General features: G+C 41.1%; 1 protein-coding gene across 8 annotated transcripts in view; it reads left to right on the forward strand.

Annotated features, from left to right (window-relative positions):
* The window catches only part of TENM3 (teneurin transmembrane protein 3), a 615,102-nt gene that overhangs the window by 544,598 nt on the left and 51,100 nt on the right, over positions 1 to 19,404 (forward strand). For 6 of the 8 annotated variants that reach the window (XM_066380117.1, XM_066380118.1, XM_066380119.1 and 3 more), the window contains 7 exons: positions 2,857 to 3,073; positions 4,458 to 4,577; positions 5,167 to 5,428; positions 10,497 to 10,764; positions 12,647 to 12,790; positions 17,313 to 17,562; positions 18,211 to 18,231. In XM_066380117.1, coding sequence (XP_066236214.1) covers positions 2,857 to 3,073; positions 4,458 to 4,577; positions 5,167 to 5,428; positions 10,497 to 10,764; positions 12,647 to 12,790; positions 17,313 to 17,562; positions 18,211 to 18,231 — 1,282 coding nt within the window. The remainder of the gene's footprint in view (positions 1 to 2,856; positions 3,074 to 4,457; positions 4,578 to 5,166; positions 5,429 to 10,496; positions 10,765 to 12,646; positions 12,791 to 17,312; positions 17,563 to 18,210; positions 18,232 to 19,404) is intronic. The other 2 variants (XM_066380120.1, XM_066380123.1) reach the window with 1 other exon arrangement.

Raw genomic sequence — 19,404 nt, forward strand, 5'->3', positions numbered from 1 at the left:
CGCTAGAGTGGCTCTGGTCACGGCAGAGCGACGCCCCGGAGAGGCAGAACATCGCCCCCTGGGGGGCAGAGCACCGCCCCTGGTGGGCGTGCCGGGTGGATCCCGGTCGGGCGCATGCGGGAGTCTGTCTGACTGTCTATCCCCGTTTCCAGCTTCAGAAAAATGAAAAAAAAAAAAAAAAAAAAAAAAAAAAAGAATGAGGATCAGGGAAGAACCTGCAAGACTATCAAATGTTCGTGTTAAACTGCTCTCCCAGTGAATGCATTCTCAAGCCAGGGAGTTTTATTTTTTTAGTTTTTTTTTTTAAAGTCAGTAATGATATTGGGGAAATAGTTCAATAGACTACTACTTTTAAAAATCTGTCTTAATAACTGTGCTTCTCCTCCTTTGAAAAAGTTGGAGGAAAACCACACAGTATTCCATTATTATAATATATCCTCATGAAAAAGAAGGCTATAGTATAGTTTCATCTTTCTTCCACTAGAAATACTGAGAAATATTTGGACATTTTTCATCCTCATGGCCTTTGGCTAAGAAAGTAATATTTTGATAAATTCATATTAAATTTCAAAGCTCAGTTTCATTTGATTTTATTAAAACATGGTTTTAAATTTTTTCAAAGGAATAATGTACAGTTTCAAACAATTAACTACACATGTTTAGAACTGTAACAGACATCTGCATGAAAATCTATCATAAGGAAACAATATGTAATAAGATCTGCCTATTGGAAATTCCATACATTTTCATGTGTATAAGAATTGTGGTAACAAAAAAGTTAAAATATTAATGTGAAAAGAATCTAACACCATAAATTTAAGTATTCCTCTATTAACCTTTTCCTTTGAACTACAAGTAAAATAATAAGATTTTTAGTCACTGTCTCTAGATAAACTTAAGTCCTTTCGGTTTCAAATGACAGAAAATCCAACCCAAACAGGTATAGGAAAAAGGGAATTTCCTTGCTTCTAGAACTGAAAAACCCAGGAGGTCAGGTGCAGCTTATGGCAAAAACCCCAAAGATGTTGTTTATTCTCCTCAGCTCTGAGCTCTGCTTCTTTGGGGGGCGGGGCTCCATTTCCAAGTCCCAGGGGGGTCCCCACCTAACAGTAGCTCCAAGCTGGTGGGGGTTGGGGGAAGGGGTCATTCTCAGCTAGCTCCTGAAATTCACCCTGGTTAGACAAGTTAGGTCATACGCACATTTCTGATCCAAACACGAGGGGAATAGGCACCGGACTGAGAGTCGGGGAGGGTGGATACCCAAATGGGAACGTAGAGCTGTTGCCCAAAGAAGGGGAAATGGGCCTTGGGAGAAATCACAAGCGTTCACTACAATCTTCTTCAGGTGGGCCAAACACCGTAAGGACACTGAGCCAGGACCCGTGACCTCTGTTTCTTACCTCACCGGGGTCGTTGTTGACCTACTTCTAGACTGAGCAGTACGATTCAGTTTAGTTTGCTCTCTTTTGTCTCCGTTCACTGTCAGACAATGGAGAGACAAGCTTATATTCTGTTAGTAAGAGTAGCCTAGAGCAAAAAAAAAGGAAAATGGCTAGTGTGGTTAAAAACAAACAAACAGACAAGGGTTATTTAAAAGCACTTGTGTAAATAAAATATATAGGTCAACTAGATATTTTCAACTGAGTTTGCCATAGTGGAGTCTCACCATGACCCTGACACTTAGGTTTGAAGATTTTAAAACTATTTTGTCAGTTCCCCCAAGTTCGATTCAAGTCTTCAAAAACCAGTGTTTTTATTCATCTATACTGAGAAATGCAGTTGGCAAGCAGATGAAAAAATTTGTGTATCAACTGTGAAAAATGAGCTTAAATGATCATATCAACTCATCATAACCTGACACTTACCCACCTATGGATTGGTCTACATGTTTCAAACAAAATAACTCGTATGGACCGTTGAATGTGGTTTCCTTCTGATATTCTTGCAGAAGGCACTGGCAAAGTCTTTCTATCTATGACTCTTCATATCACCAACAATTTGTCCTAGTTTCTCACAATTTCCAGTATTATGCTTTATTTACACTTGCCCCATTTTAAATGATCACCTCTGTTTTAGGGAGGCATACCAAGTGCTCAGGCAGAGGCAGGTTAAGGTTGGTTGAAGCCCCAGACGTAGAAGAAAATATTGGGCCCCTTACATTAGAAAAAAGTGTCAAGTTGGGGTTTTGCGGGGCCCTTCAGAAGTCGGGGCCCCGGGGCGTGTGCCCAGTGCGCCCGCCGTTAAATCCGCCTCTGGGCTCAGGCTCCTGTTTAAACTTGATAAATGCCTTGATTTTATTTGAAACACATTTCTATCTTCCTTGGGAGAGCAATTTCTTGATGGGCGATTGACAGACCTCATCTATCGTGTGTTGACTGGTATTGGCCTCACTTCACAGACTGTTATTTTCTGTCCCTTTTCCAAATTAGAACTTCACCCTACGGAGATGCCTAGCCATTCGCCATACACACTTACTATGTTAATGCCGGGTGCATTTCCTCTAAAATGTAGAAGGCTTGAGTAATTATACTTAACACTAATCCCTCTGACTTCATACTACTGATAGACTGTTCTAATTAGTGATTTTTTAAATTTTTTACTCAGAATCAACATATGATTCTTTTCAGCCATCTCCAATCTAAACATGTACTTTATACAAAAGCAGCTGCAACAATTGTGTTTATATTTCATCTGTTCCCAAAAAGTATATACCTCATAGGAGTTATTCTCAGATGGCGGGTGGAGTATGGGGGACAAATCGTTCCATGTGAAAAAAATTGGCCAACACACAAAACGTCCTCCGCATCGTGGCTTAGGAAGGGGAATTCTCTTACTGGTTTGCATTTCTCTCCACAGATGGGCTCATTGACTGTATGGATCCCGACTGCTGTTTACAGAGCTCCTGCCAAAATCAGCCCTACTGCCGTGGGTTGCCTGATCCTCAGGATATCATTAGCCAAAGCTTACAGTCGCCGTCTCAGCAAGCTGCCAAATCCTTCTATGATCGAATCAGTTTTCTTATAGGATCGGATAGCACCCATGTTATACCTGGACAGAGTCCTTTCAACAAGAGGTTAATGCATCTTTTCCTTATATAGATTCAGAGCAATATCAATAGTTACCTGAATGCTGATGACTGTGAATATGAGGAAAGGGCTTTATTTCTTTTTATTTTTATTTATTTATTTTTTAAGTGAGAGGCAAGGAGATAGTGAGACAGACTCCCACATGCACCTCAACTGGGATCCACCCAGCAACCCCCATCTGGGGCCAATGCTTGAATCAGTTGAGCTATTTTGAGTGCCTGAGGCCAATACACTTGGACCAACAGAGCTATCCTTAGCACCCAGGGCCACGCTTAAACCAATTGAGCTGCTGGCTGTAGGAGGGGAAGAGGGACAGAATGGGGAAAGGGAGGGAGAAGAAGAGAAGCAGCTGGTTGCTTCTCCTGTGTGCCCTGACTGGGAATCAAGCCTGGGACATCTGCACACAGGGCCAATGCTCTGTCCACTCAGCCAACCGGCCAGGGCCAAAAGTGCTTTTTTTTTAGACATAGTTCCTTCTCTTTCGGCAAATTCTTCACCAAACTTTGCATTTCAAGCTTTTTTTTGACACAGTCCACGTAATTTGTCAACTTCAGTGCCTGCGACATAACAGGACATCCCATTTAGGAGTCAATAAATCTTCATTGAACTAGTTAGCACTGTTGGAAATGTATCCAAAGAAGCAATGAAAAGACCCCAAAAGGCAAAAGCGAAGTGCCTTTTTTTTTTTTTAGCTGCGCTCACTAAATAATGTAAATTATGAATGAATGGAATGGAACTGTTAACGGCCAGGCAGTAAGAGCCCATAAGCTGTGTGAGCGGTGCCTTACGGCGCAGTAATGACCTGAGACTAAACCAGTAAGTGGAAGCAGGTGTCTCGCGTCTCACTGAGCCGAGCAGATGATTTACGGTCGAACTCCTGGGTCTGCAGGCGTTTCACGGCACTAATGCGGTAAGACCCAGCCGCTGATTGAAAGTTGCTGCCCACGTGTTCCTTCTGGCCCCCCTGAAAGCTTGTGCTTTGTGGTCCCTGCAGATTTACGGATCACCTCAGAATTAATTAGAAAGTATACCTACCCTCATGTAAGCACCAGACATATGAGTTATGAAAAAAAAAAAAAAGAGCCAGTTTTATACTTCTAAAAATTCATCTCTACATGTTTGGTTTGGATAACTGCAAAACCAGATCACCACAGATTAAAACCCTAGGGTAGAACTCTCGGCATCGAGAGATCATGAACTACATTGAATTCAAAGGGACATTGTCTCGGGAGTGTTTCGGGTCTGGTTTTTTGTGAGGAATGGCTGCGTGTGATGCTGTTATTTTATCCTGAGCTTGAATTATCTCGACATCACGATAATGTTGGCCCGAGAAGACAAACGTTCACTCTGACTCTTCTGCATTTCTCATAGCCTTGCATCCGTCATCCGAGGCCAAGTACTAACTGCTGATGGAACTCCGCTTATTGGAGTCAACGTCTCGTTTTTCCATTACCCAGAATATGGATATACTATTACCCGGCAGGATGGAATGTGAGTTAGTCCCAATGCACTGGCTCTGTTTGAAGCATTCTCAATATAAGAACTAGACATTCTTATGTCACTCACCGTGTTGTATTGTCCTTTGTAATATAGAAACGCAGTAACTCTCAGACTCCAGAAATCTGTGACAGTATATGCCGCAGAAACTCAGAGTCACCTATTCATATAGTTCTTTGAAGAGTTGATTTTGTTTTCTGAGGCATGTGGATTGTGTTGTGGTTTGGTAGGAGAATGTTCTTTGTCCTTGAGGGTTCTGGTCGAGCTATTTAGGAATGATGTTGTATACTGTGTACAACTTAAGCTCGGTTGATTCTGGAAAAGGAGTAGATAGGTGGACAATAAAGCTAATTTAGAAAAGTGTTAATAAATTGATAGATCTGAGTAAAGGGTATGTGAGTGTTCATTGGATAATTTCTTTAATATATCCCTGTAGATTTGAAACACTAGTATAAAAGTTGGGAGACAAAGTTGATTTGATTTGGAGAGCACTTTTATTAATGTAAGGAGGTTGAATTAAATGAATTCGGGAGCCATGGTCTGAGACCCAGACGAGTCACTAAGTATGTCTTGTTTTCCTCAGGTTTGACTTGGTGGCAAACGGCGGGGCATCTCTGACCCTGGTGTTCGAGCGGTCCCCGTTCCTCACTCAGTACCACACCGTGTGGATTCCCTGGAACGTCTTCTATGTGATGGACACCCTCGTCATGAAGAAAGAGGAGAACGACATCCCCAGCTGTGATCTGAGTGGGTTTGTGCGGCCAAACCCCATCATTGTGTCGTCACCCCTGTCCACTTTTTTCAGATCGTCTCCTGAGGACAGTCCCATTATTCCTGAGACACAGGTAGGTGTTCTAGCAGACAGCGCTTTTAAATTAACCCTTTCCAGATCGTGTGGTTTCCAAACGAATATTTCAAAAGGACTGCAGAGCTCTAGTGCTCTCCCAAATCGTTCTGTAGATTGAACTGCAGAATGGGGTGGGGGAGGGGGCACATGAGCACTAAATAGGTATTGTTATCATAGGCTGTCTAACTGTTTCTTAAAGATATATTCAAAACACTTTTTCTTCAGGCTATACCTGTATGTATTTATTTGTTGTAGACAGATGGGAAAACCACTTCAACTCAATAACCAGTAACATCTTTGCTCATTTATTCATTCATTGGAAAAAGTTTTAGTGCCTATCAGTGCCAGACCTCCTGACTGAGTTTGTACAAGCACTATTGCACATGGTCATTTCAATCAATAACTTACCATTTAACATTTAAATGGTAAAAAAAAAAATGTGTTAGAAAAGATTATTTTTGACAGAAAGGGTTCATTAATTTTTCCAAGATAATTATTTTTAAAACCTGATCTGTCTTCAGCTCTGTAATTTGTAATGCATAGAGCCCTAGTCTCTACAAGTTTAAAATAAAAACTTAGAATTTTCTTTAAAATAGCCATATTTTCACAATTCATGTTATCTACTGAAATATCTGGGCACTGTTTTCTTTCCTGTATGTTTTCAATTAGAAATCGTTTCAGGTCTTAAAGGCCAGACATTTGGTTTAGTAATAATGGACTGTATTCATAAGTAGCTTAGTAAAAATACATGGTCTTTAGAATACAACCGCTCAGAGCATCTTTGTCCCAGGCACTCTTCAGAGAGCTCTTGCGTCCTGTCCGGCACCGGGCACTGTGGGGAGGGAGCAGGTCAGTAGGCGAGTCGGATGAGGCCACTGCCCTCACAGGCTTTATCAGCAGACATGTAAATAGATGTCAGGATGTGAATAAGATTTGTTTTTTTAAAAATAAAGCAGGGTGAAGTGGATGGAGGGCACTTTTATAAAAGCTCTCTTTGATACCGTAGTAATTCAGCAGAAACTTTTAAGTGAACGAATAAACCCTAAAATAGAAGCATTCCTGGCAGAGCAAAGAGCAAGTTCAAGTGCTCGTAAGGAAGAGCTTGCTTTGCCGGTTCGAGGAACGGCAGAGAGGCCAGCAGGTGTGGCTGGAATAGGGAAGGTTACGGTACACAGATCACAAATCCCTGGAGACCATGGCAAGGGTGAGAACCTCTTACTTTGAGTAATTGGAAGCCACTGGAGGTTGAGACAAGGAGGCCGGTCAGGAGGCAATCTCAGCAGTCCACAGAAGAACTGATGGCGGCCTGGACAAAGGTGCTTGGGGTTGAGGTGGTAAGACGTGGCCGTGTAAGAGTGGAGTCCAGGGGAGAGGTTGGAAGTCAAGATGTAAATATGGGGAGTCATCAGCATCTCATAGTTCTACTTAAGGCATAGGGTGAGGATGTGCAGAGAGAGATTAGAGGGGGAGAGCCAAGAAGTTCTAGGATAACAACACATGGACAATTGCTGACAGGTAGATAGGATGCAGGAGAGACGCTTCATTCATTTACTGCATAACTTCCAGCAGACTTGGAACTGAAGCTTTAATACCTTTGCTGTAACCCGTTCAACTTACTACGTCCTCCCCAGGGTGCACCTTGCAGTGACTGAACTCCTTAGCCATTCCTAAAATAGACTTAACCTAGAGGCTATGTCTGTGTACGGGCGGCGGATTTCTAGCCAACCAGGTCACTGAAATAGGTTTCAAATAGTCAACAATTCCAGGAATACAAGAAGGGTTTTTGTGTTTTTCTTTTCCATTCCATCATATAAACAGTAGATAGTTAGCCAGATTTACTGAGAGCCTATTATGTACAAAGTCCTCTGCTAGGATAAAAAGAATAGGAAGACATGCACCCTGCTAGGCTCAATATGATAAAGGGTTGATGGGAGAAATGCAAACGTTCAAAAGAGAGGCCAGTTCCAACAGAAGCCAGAGAAAGCATCACTGAGGAAGTTAGCCTGAAGAGGGAGGAAAGAATATTCCAGATCGAAGGAAATGTGTGAGCAACCCTGTGGTGGTAAAAATAAACACTGTTGTATGAACACCGATGAACAGTTTAAATGCAGGACCCGCAAGGGGAAAGAAAGATCGGGGCCAGATTATGAATGACCCTCAAACACCGTACAACGGGGACCTTGAATTCTTTAGGCAATAAGGAACCAGGGGACCATGGAAGTCTGTGCAGCAGGTCTCTAGAGCTGACTCAGGTGACCAAATACATAATGGACACCAAGAGATGGAGGGATCAGTGAGCAGGCCAGCGTTCACCGTGTTTCCATACGCATCCAGTGCACAGATGGAGAGGGCCCAACAATCACAGCGGTGGTGGAAAGGGAGAAGAGGGAATGAATTAGACAGACATTTGGAAGGTAAAATTGGCAGGAAGCAGCTTCTCACTGAATGTTTAACGGGGTCCAGAATGAGACTTAGAGGCTGTGCAGCTGCCAGAAGTCGGCTGAGTACTTGGTTTTTCCCCTCTGGCTGGATTGACTTGACCCACTAACGCAAAAGAACATGGTCAAGTCAAATTACATAGGAGGAACACACGTTTTCATGAAATAAGTTACAGATATTTGTTCTACGAGAGGAGGTTACCGAGGGCAAAGACAATAATCAGTTCTCAAAATTAGGATACCACATGATATTTTGAAATAGAGAAGCAATTCCTAGAAGGTCACAGGAAGTATGTTAATGCAAGATTGCCTTCCATATAAGAAACCTATCAAACTTATGAGAAATCATTTTGAAAATAAGAGGAAATGAAGTTTATGCTTCAGGTTTCAATTACTCGTATTTCCAGGGCCACGCAGGAGTCACAAACTCTGTTTTTCTAACTAAAACATTGAGACCTCACCGCAGTGATGGGAGAAGAATGGATTCTGTTTCATTTGTTCACCTTATACCCTACAGTCCAACAGCAGTTACTGTCCATCTTAAATGCAGTGGTCTCCCTCAGTCTAATAGAGCTCTAAAAAGTTTCTATATGTTCAAAAACTATTTTGCTCAAGACAGTCTGCGACTGAACTCAGTCGATACGTTTGGTAAAGAAACCCCGACTGTAATAAGTTTGTCCGTCTATTCAAGCAGACCCATGCCTTCTTCATCTGTTCATGTGCGTCATCACGTACCTCTTCATGCTGACACTGATCACACACCAGAAGGGAAGTTCTAGTTCGTTCTTCTGTGCTCCTTCCTGCTGTTCTTCTCCGTTGGAACTGACAGCTGTACCCTAGGCAACAAGGGTTCTACCTGGGTTGTTAAAATTGGGAGATGGCAAACGTGTATCATTCCCATGATCTGTGTGTGAGGAGTCAGGGGAAGACACTTCCGAGCCCTGAGTCACTATGCTAAGATTTTTCTGACATGAAAAAACAATCCTTTATAGTCTGTATAACAAATCATGGGAGGGCAGTGTGAGGAAACCTCTGAAAACACTGTGATTTTCAGTAGAGAAAGAAGTGATGTCTGGGACGGGTTCTGGGATGTCAACAGCCCTGCTCTGTACCATCCACGTCGTGAGCCCATGAAGAGCTATCACTACCAGCTAAACTCATAGGAGCGTTAGTAAAGAGAATCTGAGTTGTTTAGGAAGACTTATATATACTGCATATAATACATTTTTCAAAATACCTAAGTAATGTTTTGGTGTAATGTATTGTGCATACATCAGCATAAATTTGTTGGCAATTCATTGAGCTACTCACATTGATGGGTAAATTGTAGGGTTAAGAATATGATTTTTTTTTTTTTTTTAGTGTATCAAGTAGAAAATGCTTTCACGGGTAATTATATTAAATTTTTACAGTTCGGTTTCAGTTCAAAAAGTATATATTGAGTGTCCATTTTATGCATTCAATAACATTAGTTGTTCATGGAGGGAAATTTTGCACAGCTTTAAACTATTAATTCATTTACCTCCATATCAAAAATCAGGGGTGAGTCCTGGCTCAGAGTTTAATGATACAAATGCGCTATTATTATGTTACTTTCAACCTGGCTGTGGAATTTGCTACAGTTTAAGCTACATGAATTGGGTCGTTTTTGTTATCGTTCATGTCTTGGTAATCTGTGACCAGTCAGCTGATGAGGCCACAGCAGAGGTTTGACCCCTGGTTGAGCCAGCTGGCAGGGGCCGGACTTTGGCTGAGACCACATCCCTGTTCTGAGCAGCCATCTTACAAATGTCTGCTCCCGTTCCAGGGTGATGGGGTGGAAGCTGGGTTAGTGAGAACCCACTGCGGCTCTAGACGGGCAGGTCTGCGTGACAAGCCTGATGGGCAGTCGCAGTGTCACCTGTACGAGGGGTAGCCCCTGAGGTGTGACTAACTCAGGATAAATGACAAGGAGCTTTTAGGAGGAGGACATGGGGCTGGCAGCAGAGCTGTTTCTAACTGTTGACTGCGCCAACAGCTCAGAGGGGTATGTTATGTACAGTGACCCTCGGGGCTCAGTTGCTCTAATCCCCTGGTCGGGAAACTGCGGCTCGCGGGCCACATGCGGCTCTTTGGCCCCTTGAGTGTGGCTCTTCCACAAAATATCACATGCGGGCGCTACCTCGATAAGGAATGTACCTACCTATATAGTTTAAGTTAAAAAAATTTGGCTCTCAAAAGAAATTTCAGTCGTTGTACTGTTGATATTTGGCTCTGTTGACTATTGAGTTTGCCAACCACTGCTCTAATCGGTTCTTTTAAATACCATATTTCTCCATGTATAAGATGCTCTGACGTATAAGACGCATCTTAATTTGGGGGCCCAAAATGTGGGGGGGGAAAAGTATTACATAAAGTTATTGAACTCAAGTTTTAGGCATCATAAAATTCAAACAACTCCTCATCCATGTGAAAAAGCAGGAAATACAAGTAAAAAAATCTATAACCAAGGTATAAGACGCACCCAGTTTTTAGACCCCAAATTTTTCGGAAAAGGGTGTGTCTTATTATACATGGGGGAATACGGTACCTTTTCTCTCGTCGTTGTGCATGACCACAGTGTGGGGCTTTCTCTCTCCTCACACCTAGGTGCTCCACGAAGAAACCACCATTCCAGGGACAGATCTGAAGCTTTCGTACTTGAGCTCCAGAGCGGCCGGCTACAAGTCGGTTCTCAAGATCACCATGACCCAGTCTGTTATACCCTTCAACCTGATGAAGGTTCATCTTATGGTCGCGGTGGTAGGGAGGCTCTTTCAAAAGTGGTTTCCTGCCTCACCCAACTTGGCCTATACCTTCATATGGGATAAAACAGATGCGTATAACCAGAAGGTCTACGGTCTGTCTGAAGCTGTTGGTAAGTTCCATATAAACATATTCTGCATCAAAAAAATAAAATTGTCTTGATTCAAAGCTAATCTAAAAACGATTGTAACTCGTGGAAACCAGTGGATGGACAGATAGGCAGAAGGCTTGTCATAAGGAAGTCAATCAGGCGTCTTCAAACTTTTTATAAAAACTGCCCACTTTTGCAGTGCTGGTCAACCTGGTCCCTACCGCGCAACCAAACAGCGCTGCGAAAGCTGGACCGCCCACTAGTGGGCGGTAGGGACCAGGTTGACCAGCACTGCAAAAGTGGGCGGTTTTTATAAAAAGTTTGACGACCCATGGACCATGGGAAAAAGGAATGCATCCCATCAGAGGAGGAAGTGTCATTATTTCTGGCGGAAATTATACTTAGAATAATGTTCTGGATGAGATTTCAGATTGTCATAGTTTTCATACTTTTTCTTTTATTGTGGTCTTTCCTTTTTTTATTTTCTTCTTTTCTTTAAAATTTTATCTCCTTAGCTTTTTTTTACCTTTTTAAATGTTTTTCCGTATCTAACAACTAGTGTGGTTTCAGTTCGTAGTGATGTTTAGCAGGGTATCAGACAACATTTGTGCCTAGAGATTATTTTAGCTCTTTTTTACTAGAAGGACCAGTCAGTCCAAGGAAAGGATATTCGTAAAATATCAGTAATATTGGTTGTTTCACTGGGTGACTGGACAGTGAAATCAAAGTTTGACATGTTGAGATTTATGTATGTAGTGTAGCGTCAAACTCAAGCTTCGGAACATCAGAAACTAAGGATAGCATGTGCTTCCTTCTGTGAGGTTTTTTTGTTTTTTGTTTTTTTTGTATTTTTCTGAAGTTGGAAACGGGGAGGCAGTCAGACAGACTCCCGCATGCGCCTGACCGGGATCCACCTGGCACTCCCACCAAGGGGCGATGCTCTGCCCATCTTGGGGCATCGCTCTGCCGCAACCAGAGCCGTTCTAGCGCCTGAGGCAGAGGCCACAGAGCCATCCTCAGCGCCTGGACAAACTTTGCTCCAATGGAGCCTTGGTTGCAGGAGGGGAAGAGAGAGACAGAGAGGAAGGAGAGGGGGAGGGGTGGAGAAGCAGATGGGTGTTTCTCCTGTGTGCCCTGGCCAGGAATCGAACCCGGGACTCCTACACGCCAGGCCAGCGCTCTACCACTGAGCCAACCAGCCAGGGCCTTCTGTGAGTTTTTACTATAAGAAACATTGTATTCTAAAGTTAATATATTAAATTAACATATCAATCAGATAATTGTCACGTCTCTCTTCACTGTGCTCTAAATTTTAAAATCCATGTCTCGTTCTCAATCTGAGATATTTCTTTTGTGATTTGTTTGCATTAATTTGCTGTTAATTTTGTTCATTCCTGATAATGTGAATATAATAGCACAATATGGCTGTCTTCGTTGCTGTATTGAATCTTACTTATTGCAAATATTTTCCATAACTTAATACTCTTGGAAACTAAATAGCTCTAATAATTCAAGTAGCAAATATGATTTTTAGTTATCATCTGATCACCATTTGAGGCTGATTTACCAGATCTAATTACTCGATCTAATTATTTAACCCATTGCCCAACTGGAACTTCATTTTGTGCTGGGAACCCCCAAAGAGTAGTGTGGTAAAAAAAAAATACTAGTTTTCTATTAAAGCAGTACAAAAATAATATTTGAAGATCTATTTTTTTTTTACAAAAACATCTTTTACTTGATCCAATCTTCTCATATGGAAAAATGAACTGCTATAAATAAATAGAAATATGGTCTCAGGACACAATTGTGAGAAAAAAAAAATCAGTTCTACAAAAATAATAAAACAAATTGTATTTCCACTGGCATTGACAAGATAAACTGTGACTTGTCTTGATTCCAGTGTCAGTTGGATATGAGTACGAGTCGTGTCTGGACCTGACTCTGTGGGAAAAGAGGACCGCCATTTTGCAAGGCTATGAACTAGATGCTTCCAACATGGGTGGTTGGACACTGGATAAGCATCATGTGCTGGATGTTCAGAATGGTAAGATCTGGTTCACGGGTAGTTAACATTGCTCACTTTCCAGTTGATTGTAGATTGCAACATTTTATTCTATGTATGTCATAGGATTAGAATTAGTGGGAAAAAATAAGGATATACAATTGACCCTTGAAGAACATGGGGGTTAGGGGCACCAATCCCCTGCACAGTGAAAAGTCTGTATAAAACTTTTGACTCCCAAAAAACTCAATTACTAACAGGCTGTTGACCAGAAGCCTTACTGATAACATAAACAGTCAATTAACATATATGTTGCCTGCAATTATGTGTATTATATAATTATATATGTATTATATAATTGTATTCTTATAATAAAGTCAACTAAAGTAAAGAAAATCTTATTAAGAAAATCATAAGAGAGGGAAAATACATTTACATTACTGTACGTATTTATTAGAAAATAATCTATGTATAAGTGGACCCAGGCAGTTTAAACCCATGTTCAAGGGTCAACTTTTGAAATCTGTAAAAGCTTTAAGTGGGAACTACATAATACTCTTCTAACAAATTTTTAAATGTTCATATGCTCACCACTAAAATAGTTTCCCCATTAGAATGCAAGTGGCTGACTTTGGTACTGCGCTGAAAGGTGTCTTCAGCACAGACTGAGCCGGGGTGTCTAATTCTGTGGGAAGCCGATGAGTTGATCCGAAGTGCTTTCGAAAGGTTCACCCAAAATGGGGGGATTCTGTTTAAGTAAAGAAAAAATAAAAATCCATGTTACTTTACCAAAATGTTTTTCTAATAGATGTTAATCCTTAGGTCATTAGCCTATTCTGAGTATCTAGATGTTTTTTCAGTTATTCTTAGAAAACTTACAGTGTATTTGAAAAAAATATGTAGTTACATGCCAATTGGGATATATATACTGTTATTTGACTTTTCAAATATTAGGGGGAAAAATCAATGAACAATCGCAAGAATCCAGAATAAAACTTATAGTATACTTTATAATACAGGTGAAAGAACAAACACATTTTAGCATAAACTAAAAGAAATAAATTTGTGACAAAAATCTGACCAGCTTAATCTCATAACTAATATTATTTATACTAAAAAAATTCTGTTGTCTTTACATTTCGTCCACATGCTGCTACACTTCAGATCATTTATAAGTACTTTGCTAGAAAAGCAGACTCTTACAGTAGCTTATTCTAGACTCCTATCTGAAAGCCTGCCACGCTAGAAATTCCACTGTCCTTTTACAAATAGCTATGTACAGATATTAACAAAATAATCTGTCTTTGACCTTGCAAAGGTTCTTGGTCAGTTCAGAATGTTGAATTTAGCACTTAGTAAATATTGGACTATGATTAAGGGTCACTTTTTCAGATTAGTGTTGCTATGATGTTCATTCTTATTTTTGAAAATTTATTCAATTTTGAGAGAATGCATTTTAAACCTCCAAATATACTAAACCTAAAGCAGTTTCCAAGCCAGTGCTCGAAACTTACCACCAGAAGGGAATAGCACTGAGCAAATCAGTAGTAAGGGGGAAGAAACCCGAAATACCCTTCCGACGGTTCCTATTTTATGAGTACTAAGCTCTGCGCCCTTTCTAGCTGTGCCTTGGGCATCAGGTTGTAGTTCATTTTGCAACCCGAAGTTTGGGAGCAGAGCCAATAACTAGTGCCCCGTGCAGCACACACTTTGGAAAAAGGAGGCGCCCAACGAAGGAGGATGCTGCCTGTGTTCTGCCTCATCGTCATGGTGTCTGAGCAGGGGTAGCCTCCTGTGGGGTGCTAGTGACACAAGGCCTCATCGTAAAGCCATGTGTCAACCATACTGGTTGCTGCTCTTGATTAAATTATTGAAATTATATTTCACCCTGTCTGACATAATGCACTACACCTTCAGAAGTTCTATACAAACAACACTGGGGAAAACCTCTCTAGACGCATTTTAGTCATTTATTTTTATTAAGTGAGAGGTAGGGAGGCAGAGACAGACTCCCGCATGCGCCCTGACCAGGATCCACACAGCAAGCACCTACCAGGCAATGCTCTGCCTGTCTAAGTTACTGCGTTGCTGCTGGGCAACCAAGCTATTTTAGGGCCTGAGGCCGAGGCCATGGAACCATCCTCAGCACCTATTTGAGCCATGGCTGCAAGAGGGGAAGAGAGAGGATTGGGGAAGGGGTGGAGAAACAGATAGGTGCTTCTCCTGTATGCCCTTGACCAGGAATCAAACCTGGGAGTTCCACACGCTGGGTGAATGCTCTTCCGCTTAGCCAACCAGCCAAGGCCAGCATTTTAGTTATTATGAGAATATAGGGTAAAGCCAATAGTCAGCTAGGCCTAGGATTTCACCCAAGCAAGTATACAACTATAGGGAAACTATGAGCACAGAGCTCTAGGAAAGCCATACCTCTGTAATTCAATGCTGTTATGATACCCAACACTCAGAATAGTATTCCGATGGGTTAAGAAACCCATAGATATTCTGCATATATATGATAAAAATACACACACACACACACACACACACACACACACACACACTACCAGAATCAGAATAATACATAGTTAGCTTTTATTAAAATATCAGCTCAAACGTAAAAACTAGGCTACCCAAAAAATTTCTGTCTTCCAAAAAAATGTTATAAATTATCAAATATATGTTACTTTGGAATGTGAGATAACCTATTTGTGGAGTGAACTGAATGTGATTTCAAATTTTATCCAAGAACAGTTTGACAAGTAGTGGCTTTTCAAAGTGACATGTGTCTAATTGAATAAACAAAGTGATTTGTAACCATGACAGGGTGGATGAGCTATGAAAATATATTAAGGAAGAAGGGAAGGCAGAAACGCAGACAGTGACAGGTGTTTGTGCGGGCACACTGGAACATGGAAATAAATATTCTAACGTTCATCTTTCTAGTCTGTCAAAATAGAGGAGAATCGTGAAAGACCAATCAGTCAAAGTAATGACTGAATAAGTCAATCGCAGTCGGACATAGGCTGGCTCGTAGGATTCTTCTGATGAAAATTACAGAACTGGCCCTGCTAGGAAATTAGAGTTCCGTAATTGTCAAATAACATAAATCACAGAAAGAAGGCTCTTAAGTATCATTCATGTACTCTTTGAATATTCAAGGCAAAATGCATCTACCTGATGTTATGATCTAGCCTTATTTAGCTGATTTTTTGGTTAAATAGGAATAAACCTGTTTTATCTTTCCTAATTTCCTATGTAAATTTGCTATGATTGTTACATCACCCAAACAGCAAAGCATTCAAGCATTAAAAAAAAAAGTAATCCTAGAACTCAGCTAAAATGTGCTGAGCTGTAAGGGGAACGTAATTATTTTGATCTCCCCTTCACTGTAAAATTATCCCAAAGTGGGAGGAAAAAGTACTTTCTTAAGTTACCTATTTATACTTCCATGGGACTAATTATTTTTTAACAGTTTAGCTGCTAAATATTTAAGCGTTGGCTTGGAGAACTGCTTGAAATGTAGAACATTCAATAAATACAATATGTACAACTCTGAACTCGAAGCAGCCGGGGGTTTACACAGATAACACACCGGGAAGGGTCGTGAATAGTGTGGAAAAAGGACAGCTGACCAGGCAGCGTCCAGCAGACCAGGATGGACACTGACCTACATATGATAATGACGTATGCATAAAATTACTCTCTCAACTCAAAACTATGAAAATAGATATTTAATATTTATTTGGTATATTTTTACGCAGCTTTTCATTGAAGACCATAAAGGAGCAAGTTAGCATTCTGTCTCCTTAAAATTACTGGCACACACTTTCGTGCCGTAAAGGAGCAATCACTTGCAATTTTGATTAACTTAGGTATATGCCTTCTTATATCAGACAAGGGTATAAGCAAAAAGAATATTCTCTGATAGCATAGTAGAATGTTGGAGGTTTGCTATATATATCCTTTGTTTTCCATAAGATATTTTTCATTTAAAGAAATAATAATAGACTCATAAGAAAGAAATTCATGTTATGCTGTACATTATTATTAATTGGATGAACGTATAGTATTTTCAACATCATTTAACAATTAAGTAAATTTGTTATTCCTTAAAAAACATTATGGAGAGCCTGGGTCTCCAATGTGGTTGCACATAGGATCATCTGGAGAGGTTTCTAAACTCTCAACGCCAAGGCTGTGCCCCACACCAGTGAAATCAGAATCTCTTGACAGTGACAGCTCTCCAGTCAGTACCGATGTGTAGCCGAGTTTGAGAATCACTGATGTTGAGAATTCAGGTTTTTAGCTTTTCTTGTTAGTCCTTTGTTTGTTTCACCAGACATTCTTCAGATGCTAACAGACAGCATTTTTTTGTATACACCTGATGCGTTTTGTCGGGTGATATTTCACACTAGCTAATTAATTGGAAGGAGTTCTTTCCAGTAGAACGTTATGCAGGTTTTTCCAAAATGGCACTGGGTTGTACTTAGCGCTGTCGTGAACCTGTTTGCTTTCCTCCCCTCGACCCGTCTGGCTGTGAGAAAACGTGTTTCGTCTCCTCTAGGAATCCTCTACAAGGGAAACGGGGAGAACCAGTTTATCTCCCAGCAGCCTCCCGTTGTCAGCAGCATCATGGGCAACGGGCGGAGACGCAGCATCTCCTGCCCAAGTTGCAACGGGCAAGCGGACGGGAACAAACTCCTGGCCCCGGTGGCGCTGGCTTGTGGGATCGACGGCAGCCTTTACGTAGGGGATTTCAACTACGTTCGCAGGATATTCCCTTCCGGGAACGTGACGAGCGTCTTAGAACTAAGGTAGGTCTTTCCTTCATCTGGGATTTTAACAAAGGCTAAAACATGCCATTGTGTGTGTGTGTGTGTGGGGGGGGGGGGGGGTTAAATCTAATGTCCTTATTTATTTATTTAAACATGCCTTCCCAATGTTTTAAATTCTCCCTAGGAAAAAAAAGTTAGATTCTTGGTTCAAGTTAGGAAAAATACAACATGTGTCTATTTTGCTGTAAATATATAAACAAGTATAAAGTCACCTAACATATAAAATATCTCACTAATTCTAGTGACTTTTCTATTCTCCAGTAGGATAAAACTATACTTTTTAAATCTCTTTTGTTGTCTTTACCTTGTGATTTATACATTATTTTTATTTCGTAGTGGTTGAAATCAAGACATAAAACATTTTTCTACAACTTTTCAACATTATTAGCCATAATGGCAATAGTTAAGTAACAAATTGTCTTTGCTTTGTTCACTTAAGTGTACTTATCAAAATCATTCTATTCTGTAAATTATTTGATAAGCCTTGACCTTTTGTTTCCACTGTTCTCTGCTAACGTTGGCAGTTTTTCATACAAATAATTAAAATCTCAGCATTCAACTCGTTATATTTTAGAAACCCTTTCTAACTGTGCTTTTTTTCACCTTTTTTTATCTGCTTCCACCAAGAAATAAAGATTTTAGACATAGGTAAGCATCTTGCTTAAAGATTATCATCTGTTTCCAGTGTCCTGCTTACATTTCTGTGTGATTCTCTGACATTGTTGTCTAAGAACATTTCATCATGAGAGAGGAAACTCGGTGTCACAGAACGTCTCAGGAATTTAAACCGCTTAATAAGCTAACATAATTATGCCAATTGGCAAAGTATATTATGTAATATAATCTGAAAAGTATTGTCAAGTTGATTAACTAAATCAATTTGTGACCAAAATTTATTATGATGGACATCATTGTATAACAAAAACAAAAATATGTCTAAACTTCAGTTACAGACTCCCGTACTCTAAGCCATAACACACAGAAGAAAAGTTGAAGCATAGGAGAGTTTAGTTTGACACACAGCCAGGAAAGATCTGGTTTATTGGGCCCTAAGCGTCTTCAATGGAGGGGACTCTGTTCAAGAAAAAAAAAAAGAATCTCAAAATATTTTCCTTTGGCAAGTTTTTAAAAACATGAGATCGTGTGAACCTGCTGCCAGAGGCCTCCCTGGGCTTGGAAGGAACTCATACAGGAGAGGGGCCCTAAAGCTAACGCTTGTTTTATTAACGTCCCGGGCAACTTCCCGCTGCTGCAGTTGATGTTTTCCTAAGTGGAGAGAGTTGCTAGATTTGAGTTTGAAGAAGTAATGTTTTCACGGACATCCTATGGAGAAAAAGGCTGGCCGGGGAGCCCCAGGACGGATAGAGCTGACGCAAACACAGAGGCCCAGGAGCCACTCGGGTTCCCTGTGCTGTGCCCACGGAGCTGGAGAAGATACCAGCGCAGCTTGGACAGGGGTGCTTCTGACTGAGCAGCTTTCCGCCAGACAGCGGGCAAGGGGCAGAGACCGTATGTTGTAAAATAAAGCTAGCAAAAGGCAAGTCATAGTGGACGGCTAGATCCAGTTTGGCGATCCAGATAATCTAATGAAATGATATTGGATGGAAAAACTTGCATCTCTCGTTGATGGGAGAGCCCTGAGAGGAGGAGTCAGCACAGGCCCTCGAAACGTCTGTGCAGAGGTCGACCACGAGGAAATACAAGCCGGAGTTCCGGGGAACCCGTGTAGCTGTTGCGCAGTTGTGTGAGCGGGCCTGGCCCCAGGACGTTTCCTGGAGAACCTGTGTTGATTTGGGACTGGAGTTCCGGGGAACCCGTGTA

The sequence above is a fragment of the Saccopteryx leptura genome, chromosome 4 (genome assembly GCF_036850995.1).
Source record: "Saccopteryx leptura isolate mSacLep1 chromosome 4, mSacLep1_pri_phased_curated, whole genome shotgun sequence".
In the NCBI taxonomy this organism is placed as follows: domain Eukaryota; kingdom Metazoa; phylum Chordata; class Mammalia; order Chiroptera; family Emballonuridae; genus Saccopteryx; species Saccopteryx leptura.